General features: G+C 48.5%; 1 protein-coding gene across 14 annotated transcripts in view; it reads right to left on the reverse strand.

The window, feature by feature from the left end:
• The window catches only part of DYSF (dysferlin), a 229,745-nt gene that overhangs the window by 135,563 nt on the left and 80,682 nt on the right, over positions 1–13,500 (reverse strand). For 8 of the 14 annotated variants that reach the window (XM_007453392.1, XM_007453388.1, XM_007453384.1 and 5 more), the window contains 3 exons: positions 11,191–11,259; positions 11,020–11,063; positions 7,462–7,544 (listed from right to left, as the gene is read on the reverse strand). In XM_007453392.1, coding sequence (XP_007453454.1) covers positions 7,462–7,544; positions 11,020–11,063; positions 11,191–11,259 — 196 coding nt within the window. Of the gene's footprint in view, positions 1–68; positions 111–7,461; positions 7,545–11,019; positions 11,064–11,190; positions 11,260–13,500 lie in introns of all 14 variants that reach the window. The other 6 variants (XM_007453390.1, XM_007453386.1, XM_007453382.1 and 3 more) reach the window with 1 other exon arrangement.

Below are 13,500 nucleotides of genomic sequence, written 5' to 3' on the forward strand. Positions count from 1 at the left end.
GCCCTTGCCCCTCCAGCAAAAACCCGCAAGGCCCACACCCTTGTCATCCTGGAGGTGAAAGCACGTACGGTCTGTGGCTGGAGGAGGCGTGACCACACCTGCAGACTCCTCTGAAGCGTAAAGAAATGGAAAAGGGGTTAGGATGGGCATGGCTGGGTGGAGGGCAGATTAGGTGAATGGGGCATGTGGATGGACAGTCGGCAGACAGACAGATGGAAACGCAGCTCCTGGAAGGGGAGACAGATGTGGCCCGAGGCCCCAACCCCAGCCCAGCTGTGAATTTATCACACACTAAGTCAACAGCGCACCCCGCTCAGCCAGACATAGCCCCAGTGCCCTCGTGAGCACTCAGGTCTCTCCCCACCGGTGTCTGCCTACATGGCTGTGAGTTCTGTTTGCCAATTGGAAATTGGACCAGAAACTTGACTCAATACATTCCAGAAATGACACACGGACTTCCCTGGTGGTGCAGTGTTAAGAATCCACCTGCCAATGCAGGGGACACAGGTTCGATCCCTAGTTCAGGAAGATCCCACATGCTGCGGAGAAACTAGGCCCTTGCACCACAACTGCTGAGCCTGCGCCCTAGAGCCCACGAGCCAGAGCTACTGAGCCCACGTGCCACAACTGCTGAAGCCCACGTGACTAGAGCCTGTGCTTCCTCGCAAGAGGAGCCACCGCAATGAAGCCCGCGCACTGCAACGAAGACCCAACACAGCCGAAAATAAATTAATTAATTGATTTTTGTCAAAAAAAAGAAATAACACAATAAAGAAAATGTGCTTTTCCATATTATACCCAGATAAGTGAGGAAAACAAAGTACAGATGCAAAGAAAGGGTGAGGGAAACGGGAAAGGGCCAGAGCTAGGCAGTGAGGCACACCCAGCAGTCCCTGCCGCAGGCAGGTTGACTGCCCTGAGTGGAAGCATTTCAAGGTACAAGATCTCCACCTAGTGGTTATTTCCAGTATTACCACTGAGGGCACCGTGTTGCATTTTCACAACAGCAGGCACCGGGATCTGGCTTTTGACACCTGCCATTTCAAATGAACCACAGTGCCAGGCACCCTCCATTAGCTAAAGGTTCTACTCTTGGCTATACCCTAAATACTGGTGAGGAGTGTCTAGAAATAAGAGAAGCAAGAAAGGAGATGCTCTGGCATACTTTCGGCCTCTTGGAATCCGTCCCTCGCTTATAGGCAGGTACAAGATGCCCCCAAAAGAGTAGGCAGCCCTCGGTCTCCTTCCACGGTCCTCTCCGATTCTTCCTCTTCCCACACCCTGACCTTCCCTGTCTCCTCCTCCAACCATCTAAGTGTAGCCAAGTCTGGGGTCCTGATTGACCTGGGGTTGTGTTTGGTGAAACCCTAAATTATTTTCATTCATTGATCACTTTTACCTATTGGTCTCCTTCAAAAAACAATACCTATTGCTATTTTCCTATAGCTCCATGATCAAAGTTAAGGACCAAGAGCCGAGTAAAACATTGTGAAGGAAGAATGAGGAGAGACACAGAAAGAAAGAGCGTGGGGAAGAGAAGAGGGAACGTGGAGCCTGGATACGAGGACAGGGCTGACCAAGTGAGCCCAGAGGGCAGCACGGAGGGCAGTGAGGCGAGGCTCTGGGGGACCTGAGGCCCTGGGACCCACCCACTCAGCTCTCCACAGCAGGCCTCAGCTAGGAATGCCAGCTGGCAGAAGTCAGAGCTGCAGAAACCATAATTCATGGCCATTTTCATATCCACAGGAATAGGTTTTCATCAGTGGGGGAGCGAGGCCTCTGGTCGCAGGGGAGTTTCAGCAACCACAGAGGACCGCCACGGGCACAGCTGCAGCCCCAGGAGAGCACGGCCAGGGCCCGCCGGAAGGAAACAGATTCCACTTTAAGCTCCTTCCAAATGATTACAAACAGGCCCTGTCAGTTATCTAGGGCTAATGAGGCCGAGGTCATAGTTCCGACCTCCACGTGCTTCTTGCAGAAGGAAACATGGCTTTCCACCCACAGACCAACTCTGAATCCTGGCTGCAAACTAGTGCCCAGCCCAGACACAGATGGCCCCTGTCCTACCAGCCATCTGAACAACACGTGCCTCTGGTGGCTGGGAGGACCAAGTTAGGGGGCTGCAGAGTAGCCTGGTTCCCAACCACGCCTTTTCACTAATTCCCTCACTCATTCATTCGTTTGATCAGCAAACCTAACAGGCACAGTGTAAGGCATACTGAGACACGGCCCTGCTGACAATTGAGGCCAATGGCTCCTAATCTGGGGGCAGGGTCCCAGGTCTCCGGGTGCTAAGGATCATCCTGGGTCCTTCCCCTGTGTCTGCAGACAGCTCATAAAGTCAAGGTCAGAGTCACCAGTGAAGCCAACCAAGACAAAGCCTCTATTTAATCCTCATCACTCTTCTGCCAAAACACAAGTGTTCTGGTGTGTTTTCCCTAAGCCCAAGGAATAGGGGCTGGGGAAGCCCCAAAACACAGTCGAATGCTCCCTGTTCTGTACCCTGAGCAGCCCAGCCCAGCTCCCTCACCTGGGGAAGCCGGAGGGCAGGCCCTCCCAGCCCGGGACCCCGCGTCTCCTGGAGAAGCTGAGGCCACTACCTGCGGCCAGCCCTGCCGCTGCCTCTGCCTCTCAGCCCATCTCCCACGCCCACGGCTTGGCTGCCTGACACCAGCCCGCGCCAGGCAGGAGGAGAAACCAAGAACTGCTGGGAAATCCTCATCATCTACGTTCCAAAGACAAAAAGAAACGAACTTTGGATTTCGTAGCTGTGGAAAAAACTGCCGGAGTGCTATTTATGTAGCACGATTTTCGTACGTACAAAGTTATAAAAGAATCTGTGTAGGTTTCATGGGTCTCATGTTCCTGTTACCTTTCGAAAGTACTGCAGCTTCTAAGAAAAGCACTCCTTATTAAAAAACAAATTTTTTACTAAATGTTTTGGAGCACAGGGTCCAAGGAATACTTAAGTGTGCCCAGGCAAACTTGTGGGCAGAGGTGCTTAAGAGGCTAGTGTTAGGTCCTGTCCTAGCTGGAAATAAAAACAAAACACGAAAACAAAAACTCTTGGTTGGATCGAATAATCTGGTGAACTGTGAGGCCAGGGAATACAGAGAAAGAACCCATTTTTACAGTTTGGTTTAGTTTGCGTTTTGAGAGCAGTGGGGAAATCAAGGGCCATGCATCACCCAGATGTTCTAGAACACCCCAGTGTGGAGAAAAACACAAAGATCTGAAAGCTGGGGTGACATTCTGAGGTGGCCTCAGGACAAGTGGGAAAAGCTTGGCAGGGAGAGAGGCAAGGGCTAACCTTCCAAGCCTAGAGAGAGCTTGGGAAGAACAGCTCCAGTTTGAGCAGTAAGTCTAACTCTTTTATTGCTACATAGATCAAGCTATTTAACTGCACATCTAAAACCGGTTAGCTGGTGGCAAGAAGATTCTCATTTAAGCCTAAAACAATCTGTGGGAGCCAGTGGTCCCTGAACCACGTGGGGTTGCCCATGGCCTGAGCGCCATCTAGTGGCCAAATAAACATCTTTCTCACGTTCCCATTCAAATATTCATGATGACCCTGGAAAAGATCAAGGTCAACATCACCACCAGACGTGAAGACTGATGGGGGCACAGGGATCTAAACTCTCCCTCAGGTGGCTGGCAGCTGGCGCAGCTATAGCCTCATGAAACGGCAGCTGTTGGAAAAGTCAGAAGGTCACTTTGTGCTGTACCAGCGTCTGTCCTTGGACTCAGAGACAGGGATGGCACCAGCCAGGAAACTGGAGAAGAGGTTCCTTCCATGCCAGGAGTTCTGATCCACGAGGAGCCTAGAATATCCTCTCTCCCACCCACTCCCATGATGCACTGCCCCCACCTCCAATCTTTCTACCTCTACATCCAACTCTCGGAACAGCAATCACAGAAGAAGCACCGCATCCTGGGACCGGCAGTTCCCACAGTTGGGAGGGGGAGGGGCTGGGGCAGGAGGAGCCCACATAGCAGCGACTTCTGGAAGGGAGTTTTTGTGTATTCCACCAGTTACAAGTATCAACGATGAAATCAGAATGACAGAAAGCAGCTAGATGTTAAAGCTGAGTGAGGGCACCTGGGAGTTCATTGTAGCATTCTTTACTTTTATGTATGTTTAAATTTTCTATAATTCAAAGGTTGTTTTTTTTTTTTTAATGTTTCAGAGAATCTAGAAGGGATTGGTCAACGTCAAGAGTGCTAGGTGGAATCTTCCAGAAACTGGGCATGCTAACCTGTCCTCCAGATAAAGATCTGAGAAGATGGGTGGACAGAGACCCACACATCCTGTCTGTGGAAAGACACCAACACTGACCAGATCTTGTGAGAGTAAATAAAGGGGGAGGGGGAAAAGAGGGGGCCAACCAGTACAGGGAAACAGGGAGGAAATAGCATCTGTAAGGTTCAAGAGAGTGTTCACCTGAAATTCTCAGGACACGATTTGGAATCCTCGGTAGAGTGCAAGAAGACATAGTTTTTGTGGAACAAAACAAAACTTGAGGGAGAGAACAAAGAGGGAAAGGAAAATATAAAAAGAAAGACAAAGGGAAAGGAAGGCATGACAAGAAACTAAAAATGCAATAGTCAGTTTTACACCACATCGGAAGCAGTAAAAAGCAGAATTGGTAGAGTGGGAAGAAAAATCAGATTAGGGATGCAGAAAGCCAGTAGTAGCAAATACTCAACAACAGACGTTACTTTGGGGTTTATTATGTACCAGAATGTAACATTTATAATCTCACGGGATCCTTACAAGAACCTTACAAGGCTGGGACTGGTGGGAGGAGACTGGAGCAACTCTCTCAAGCTGCCTGGTTCCAGAGCTCCCCTCCTGCCCCTCCCGCACCCTGCCTTCAGCTGCTCAGGTAAACAATGTAAGAGTGAATGAAATCATCCCTCAACTCAGATTTAAGGATTCACTATGTCTAAGACAAAATTCAAGGAAAAGAGTCCTGCACCTAGACAGATCAAAGGTATTTTTTAAACTGCAAGGAAAAAGAGACATTCCTACAAACAGCATCTAGTCAGAAAAAAAAGATTACCTACAAAGGAATCAAATCAGTCTCAGAAAACACACCAAAATAAATTCAAAATAGATTAAGTATTTAAATGTAAAAAATAGAGATAAATACAACCTTGGGGTTTGCTCAAGGCCAAAAGCATGACATATGGAGCAGAAACCATACTTCCATTATTAAATAAGAAATACTGAAAATAAACACAAGAAGTTAACTAGAAAGTTAAAAAGGAAACAACAAAATAAGTCTAAAGAGAGTTAAAGAGTAGAAAGATGAGAGAATAAAAAATTAGAAAATATTAGAATTAATATCTAAATCCAAAAGCAGATTCTTTGAAAAGTCCAATAAAGTAGGTAGAAAAAAAGAAAACTTCTAACTAGCCTAGTCAAGAAAAAGGAAAATTCAAACATATTTCATTAGAAGTAAGAAAGTAGAGAGAATTGTTTAAATTATAAAAGATTACTCCACACAACACTATAAGTAAAAAAATTAGAAGACCTCAGTGTAATGAATGTTTTTCTAGGAAAATGTAGATTATCAAAATTAACTATAGTAAAAGTAACAAACTAAAACTACCAATGATCACAGGAGAAACTGAAAAGGTTTTAAAGAGCGAGTGCAACACCCACTCAAAAAGGGCACCCAGCCCATATGGTTTTATGGGTGAATTCTTTCAAACCCTCAAAAGACTATATTCTTATGATATATAAACTGTTCCAGATGTTAGAAAAGACTTTAAATCTTTCCAATTAATTTTACAGAGCCAGCATAGCCCAGATACCAAAACCTAAGAAGTAATAAGCAGACATACCAATTAAAGATAATAGAAAATCAAGAAATAAGCCCAAGAACACATTTAGGAATTTAGTATGGGATAAAAGTGACAATTCAAAATGCAGGGAAAAGATTATTCAATATATAGCATTGGTATCACCAAAGAACAATTTTGAAAAAAGTAATGTTAAATCCTTTCCTAATTCACTAAGGAAAAGATTAATATATTTAGCTATGTAAAATTTTTTAATTTCCATATGTTAAAAACTATCAAATGATAAAATAAGACTGACAAAAATTATTTACAACATATATGATGGGAGAAAATTAACCTCCACATACATACACAACTCTTAAAAGAACAATGAGAAAAAGACAAGCATACCATCAGAAATATAGACAACAGCATGAATAGGCAATTTACAACAGAATAAATTTAAAAGTATATAAATATATATAATTTGTAAATGTAAGATAATTATTAAAATTTACAATGGTCAACTTTACCAGATATCAATGAAATAAAATTAAGGCAACAATGAAATTCACCCAACAAATTGACAAAATTCTTTTTAAATACCATTATTTTGCATTTTGTTGATGAGGGTGCAGCAAAATAAGCTTGAGTGATTAGAGTGTAAATTAGTCCAGCCTTTTTGTAGGGCACTTTTGATATATACCAAAAGATTCAAAATGTTCAAATCTTTTAAAAATATTTATTTTATTTATTTATTTTTTTTATTTGGCTGGGCCAGGGCTTAGTTGTGGCATGTGGGATCTAGTTCCCTGACCAGGGATCGAACCTTGGGCCCCCTGCATTGGCAGCACAGAGTCTTAGCCACTGGACCACCAGGGAAGTCCCTAAAATGTTCGAATCTTTCAACACAGCAATTCCACTTCTAGGTGTTTATGCAAAAGAAAAAGCATGAATTACATAAAGATTCAGCTACAAAAATATTCAATATCAAGTTAGCTGTTTATAACATGGAAAAATTAGAAAACACTTAACTATTCAACATTTAGTTAATGTGGACTATGGTGCATTCACACAACGGAATGTGTGTATTCATTTAAAATTATATTGTAAAGAATACTTAATAACATGAGTAAACATCTATGTTGTATTGCCAAGTGACAAAAAGCAATTTTCAAAACAACTGAAAATTGTTTCAAAGCAATGTTTTTCATGTACATACATACAGACAAACAGGTCCCAGAATATTAATATTTACCTCTTGTCTGGGAGGGTAGGCTTATGGATAATTTTGTGACAATTTTATATTGTTCTTTCAGACTATCTCTTTTAAACTGTACAAAATGATCATGAACTACTTGCTCACAGGCCAATGAAAGCTTTTTCAAAACAGAAGCTGCTAGAACACAGTCAGCCAACCTAGAACCCAGTGGATGGTGTGGCCACAGCCACCAATATCATCTGCAGGAATGAATCCTCTCTATGCCATTCGGTGGTGTATCCCACCATCCGAAGTGGGCCAGTCCTAAATGCAAACCCATCTCTCTCACCGGCCAGAGCCCTTCTCCCTGGGAAATGGGCAGCAAAGACCTTATAACCTTCCCTTTTCTACAAACTCTCAAGACAGTAGGGGTGGAACAGGGGAGAGCATGGGGGGCCAGAGGGGGAACGTACCTTCTATTTCTCCTCCAGAGGCAGAGATTTTCGACATACTCAGGTAGGTGGTGGCCACAATGTCGTTATGCGTAAGGCGGTCCCTAGAGCAAAGGGGCAGAAAGGGCGTGAACAGGGGAGGGAGATCGCAGGCCACAGCCCACCCAGGAAGGAAAAGACCTCGGTTATACATCATTAGGGGTCCCAGTCTTCACACGGGGTATGTTATGGAGGCCTAGTAATCCTAGGCAAGAAAGTATCACTCAAGACTCCTCTAGGGGGGACCCAGTCCATGCCCCCCACCATCAGCACGCCATCGGCCAGGCTGGAGGTCTGCGGGCACAGCTGCAGGTTGAAAGGGAGGAGACCTGAGGCAGGAGGCAGGGCAGGGGAGCAGGAGGACGCCCAGGGAGCCAGACCCCCAGGCCCAGGGAGAGCAAGGCTCTAGCAGCCAAGACATACCCGGACCAAGGGGAAAACCCGATGACCAGGAAGAAACTACCTCCAAGGCCACAGTCTTAGTTAGCTTATGGTAGCTAATGCATAGCTCTTTTTTGTGTCTGATGCTGTATGTGACAAAGCACTTTTAAACCCCCTTATCTCCAAGGATTCTCACAGCAGCCTTGAGGAACAGGTACCCTTACTAACATCTCTTTTGCATGGATGAAGAAACTGAGGCTCGGAGCCAGAAGGTCCTTGCCCGAGGTCAGCCTGGGAGGGAGGGGCAGAGCCAGAACTGAAACCCTGGTGTCCAGACTCCAGGTCCAGTGCTCGTGCCGTGGCCCACGCGGCTTCTGTCTACAATACGGGGCCTGTCCTGCCTCCCAGAAGAAGGCCTCTCCCCTCCCCAGCCAGCACAGGGGACCATGGGGAGAAGCTTGAGGACTGACTGTCTCGTGCAGACCCTTCCTCTGTGCCCCACACCTGCCCCCCTAACAATCACATACAGTAATAGCCAGCATTTATTGGACGCCTCCTGAGAGCCAAGCAGCGTGCTAACACCGCCACGCGACGTGGCTCATTTAATCCTCATGTTGGCCCTGAGGCAGCTCCGCAATTAGCCCCAATCTCAGATGAAGAAGCTGAGGTGGGCAGGTTGGCAAAGCTGCGACTTGAGCACAATATGCCTGACATGGAAACCAGAGCTATGCTTGCAGCAACCCGCTGCTTCCTTGCCAGGCTAGACCTAGCGCTCTCAATCCAGTGATTTTGACCCCAGGACATTTGGCAACGTCTGGAAACATTTTTGGTATGGAGGGGAGTGGTAGAGAGAGGCCATGGTTGCAGCCAAACATCCTACAATGCACAGGACAGTCACCCACTGCAGGGACTTTTCCGGTCCAAAATGTCATAGTGCTGAGACTGAGGAACGCTGGATGGGGCAGGATCTATCTCCTTCCAGAAGGTTCCCCACGTGCATCTTCCTCCTCTCGGGGCCCAGTAGGCCCTCTCTCCCTGCTGTGCATCCTTTGGCCACAGGAGGCTTCAGGAGATGACACCCACGCGCCCCATTGTGAAAGACCCACCTGGGCATGGCAATTTCATTTTTCTTTTAAATCTTAAAGCCATGAGATACCAGATCTCTGCTGCTCCCTTCCTTTCTCTCTGTATTTCCCAGGGAGGTGATTAAGCTTTAAAGTTTTCTCTCAGGGCGGGGGCTACATTAGGAAGAGTGAATTGTCAGCACAGATCTGTATCCCTTTTCCTGGTGAATAATGTTAAGGTGAACTGGAAAGTAAAAATTCCCTTAAACATTTCACAGTAAGGTTATCAATACCAGATAATTGACAGTTGATGACACTTTTAAACTGCCTTCGTGACCAACCCCTAGAAAAGACCAGCCCTTGGAGAGGAATAGGATTTCTCACCTCTGGTCTTACCTGAATCTGGTGAGAAGGGAAGGAGAATGGGAGGAGAGAGATTTTGTGTCAGGTTTTATTTGGGGGGTAGGGGATAGTTTGGGGGATTTTGTCTTTTAATGAAAGAAATTCTTTGAGAACTGAATGGAAGATTAAGTTACAGAGAAAAGGCCATATGGACCATATCGTATTTCTAGGATTCAGGTAATAACACAAGTTTATCTGAGTTTTCTGGGAAGAAAGCACTTTTCTGGATAGGAACTTGCAGCAACTGAATGCTTTCTGGCCAAGAGTTGGGTTTTGGGGCTTGGGGTTGCTTTTGGAAAATACAGCAAGTCTGAAAATAGACTCACAATAAAAATGCCACTTCAGCCTAAACCAGAGAGGCAGCCACCAGATTCGGTAATGTGTTTGGATTGTACAGTATGCCGATGCCTCACACGGCTCACACGGACTCGGGCGAGGCCGTCCACAACAGAGGGGACGCGGCGCCCTTGCGCGCGTGCGCCCGCGTGCATCCACTCACACTGCCACGCACAGGCACGCACCCAGCGCACGCACGCGCGCGCACACAGCGAGGGGAAGGATGGCTCTGTGGGTGTAGAGCACATTGCCCCCAAAGCACCTCCCACAGAGCAAACGGGCGGGCAGGGCCCCAGAGGCCTCTCCCTCCTCGCCCCCCTCGCACTCCCTTCCTCTCCTGTAATTCTCCCAAGCTGTCTTTTCTCGGGCTGGGGACCTGGCGCACACTTTAATGGCTCTGTGGCCTGGGGGTTTTCCCTAGTCTCTCATTATCCTCCTGGCTGGGGGTGCCATGGGCCTGAGACCAAAGGACAACACGCCGGGAACCGCACAGCCAAGACTTTTTGGGGGCAGAGAAAGGACAACTCTCTCCTTTGGGAAAGGCTGATGTAGGGAAGGTCCTGGAGATCGCGCGTGGGGACTCCTAACAGCCCTCGGGCGTGAGAGAAGGCTCAACGCGGAGGGGTCGGCACGGCCCGGTGGTTAAGCGCACGGGCAGAGGGAGCACAGGTCTGTTCGAGCCTGGCCTCGGCTGCTTCCCAACTTCGCACAGGGTACTCAGTCTATTCAAACCTACTCCCTCATCTGCAAGGTCGGGCCGTGCCTGGAGTCGAGGTGAGCATCAGGTGAGACACGCATGTAAAGCGCTCACTGGGAGGAGGACCTGGAGCACATAGATGCTCAGCAAGGGTTAGATACTCATTTTCTAAGATGACCGTCTGACTCTTGCCCACCCCTGCTGCAAGCCGGCAGTGGCATCCCCAGCTTGGGTAACGGGACGCACTTCCCCAGCCTGGAGACCCGTTTCATCCTACCAACACTTGGAGCATCACAGCCCACCCTCCTGGAAGCTTTGCTCTTTCCAGCTTCCATGCCTCTGCTTATGACCCTCTCTTCATTAGAATGCCTTCATCCTGAACTTCCCAAAACCTCACCTCCTCCAGGAAGCCTTCCTGGCCCCTCCTGGCCTCAGGGATCTCTGGTTCCTGGAGCTGTTCCAGCCCCACCTGGCTGCCCTCGAGCAGGGCTGTAAGCTTCCCAACAGCCCACACCCTCTCCTTCTCTGGCCGCCCCCAGAGGAAACTACCTCACCTGAAACAGACTCTCCCACTTCTTGCAGAATGAACAAAAGGAAACCGAAGGACCAAGTGACCCCTGACAACAGCCACCTCTAAAGATCCCGGGACGCAGAGCTCACCAGTCTATGACACGAATCCTCATTTTCTCACACATGGAGGGAAACTAAGGAGGGAAGAGAGACGGGTTGGGTGGGGTCCTTCTGAAGAAGCAGAAATCTGGGATGCGGGCGGGAACTGGGTAGGCTGGGAGCCCAGGCCTCCTGGGGTGGGCTCATGGGGGTGAGGCTCACCATGGCAGGCACCGTGATGCTCTGGTTCCACTGAGGGTTGGCCGTCTTCTCCAGGATCTTGCTGCAGAGCTAGAAGACACAGAGCACAGGTGGATGGAGCTTTGAGAGGACTCTGGGCTCCCTCAGAGACCACCACACCAGCCAGCAGCCATTCTCTGCCATGCTGGCCACGCTTTGGGCTGGGCAGAAGGCCCTGGGGGTCATGGAGCCTGGTGCAGTGGGCTCAGACACAGGGAGTCTTTCTATAGAGACAAAGCTCAATGGTAGATCAGACCCAATGGGGCATGGGGTGGAGGGAGTTAGGAGGGATAGATTGTTTGAATATCACAACCCTTCTTCCTTATCTCATACCTCTGGCTGGAAATTCTCCTTTCTCACCTCCCATTATGGCCATGACCCTAAATATGGGGCCCTGCGTCCAGACCAGCTTTCCCAGGAGTCCTAGAGTCTGAGGCAATCCCCTTTGCCCATCAGCCCAGATCACCTGCCCCTTTGGAAGACTGTGAACCCAGGAGATTAGAGATGGAGGGAGGGGGAGAGGAAAGGGGAGCTGGAGGGCCAGAGCAGGGGGCCATGCACCTGCATCTGAGAGAGGAAAATTCAGTGAAGACACAAACCTCATAAGCCACAGTCTGCCTCCAATCAGCCCTGCTCATAAGACTGGGCTTTCCACAAACAAGAAACCTAGCACAGGTGGAAACCAGATCCAAACCAGCGGCTTGTGTGTTCTTCTCTGCCCTGGGAGTCCCCAGGGAGGCACCAGGTCCCTTAGCCAGCCCAGGGCATCCTGTACCCACACAGGGCAGCAGGTGAAGACTCTGCTTCAGATACAGATCCTGGAAGGTGTGTGTGTCCTACACATGGAAACAGTGAGCAGCCTTCCTCAGAGCATTTACTGTGGGCCCTGACTGTGTGAAGCATTTACATGCATTTTCTCATCTAATGAGCACCTGACCAGACTGGGGGCTTTGGGCCCTCCATCAAATGAGGGTGTGGCCTCCCTAGGGGCCAGGACTTTGTCTCCATCCCTGATCCACCCAGTACCAGCCCCTGTGCCCACCATCCCCTCCTCCCTGTGAGAAGAGCCCAGGCAAAGTCTGGGGGCAGGGATGGGTGCCGGGATTTGGCCCTCGTGTGAGCGAAGAGAGGAGTAAGGGACGAAGAGCTCCGACAATCAGATGGAACAAAAGGCAAAGTGGGACACACAGTTCTCAGGAATGGATACACAAAGGGCTGTAAAGCACACAGAAAGATGCTTAATCTCCCTCATAATAAAAGAAACAAAATGAATGAGATACCATGTCTCATCTATCAGATTCACAAAAATCTCTAAAGCCTGACAGCCCTCTCTTGGCAAGGCAATGGGAAAACTGCACGCTAGGATTTTGCTGGTGGGAAAAGAGAACAGCTCAACCCCTCCAAAGGGCAATTGGCCTCTATCGTTCAAAATTACAACTGCAAATGCCCTCTGACCTACCAGTTCTACCTCTAGACAGTATCCTCCAGAAAGACTTGCACGTGTGCAGAATAACACGTGTACGAGGTTATTCACTGCAGCATGGCTCCAACTAGGGAGGACGTGGAACAACCCACGTGTCCACCAACAGAGGACAGATTAGATAAAGTGTGATCCAGCCACAGAATGGAGCACTATGTAGCCCTAGAAGAATGAAAGAGCTCTGTGATATGAAACAACTTCCAAGTTATATTATTAAGTGAAAAAAGCAAGGTGCAGAACAGTGAGTGTCACGTGCAACCGTTTGTGTTAAAGGGGTAAAAGGTAAGAATTTATGGTCAGATGTGTGCAGCATATGCATAATTAAGCGAGAATGAGGCAAAATGATGGATGCATAAATGTATATGGTGGGCATAATAAATGTATTACCTAATTCAAAACTTAGATGAACAAAAGTTTAAAATAGGAAGGAAGGAAGGAAGGGAGGGAAGACTCGTTAATCAGACACAGCTGAGAGACCCTGGCAACGTCACTCAGCTCCCTGGACAAGAAGGCACAGGTTGTCCCCACCCTCCCCCAGCCCTGCCACAGGCAGTCGAAGGCCTCCCCAGCAGTCACTTCCTCCGGGCTGCCCTTGGAGGCTCCCCGTGAGAGAGCCACCGAGATGTGGGTTTGGGAGCCTGAACACAGCAGGTTCCCCCCACCTAGGCCAGCACTGCCTCTGGCCCTAGAAATCCCCAGCTGCCTTCCCACACCCTACTTCACTCCCCGCACTCAGCCAAGGCAGCACCAAGCTTCCTCTCCCCATCCGCCTCCTCCTCTCTGAGCCTTTTTTATTGTTTACCCTCTTTCCC

This window comes from Lipotes vexillifer, unplaced genomic scaffold, assembly GCF_000442215.2.
Source record: "Lipotes vexillifer unplaced genomic scaffold, Lipotes_vexillifer_v1.1 scaffold253, whole genome shotgun sequence".
NCBI lineage: Eukaryota > Metazoa > Chordata > Mammalia > Artiodactyla > Lipotidae > Lipotes > Lipotes vexillifer.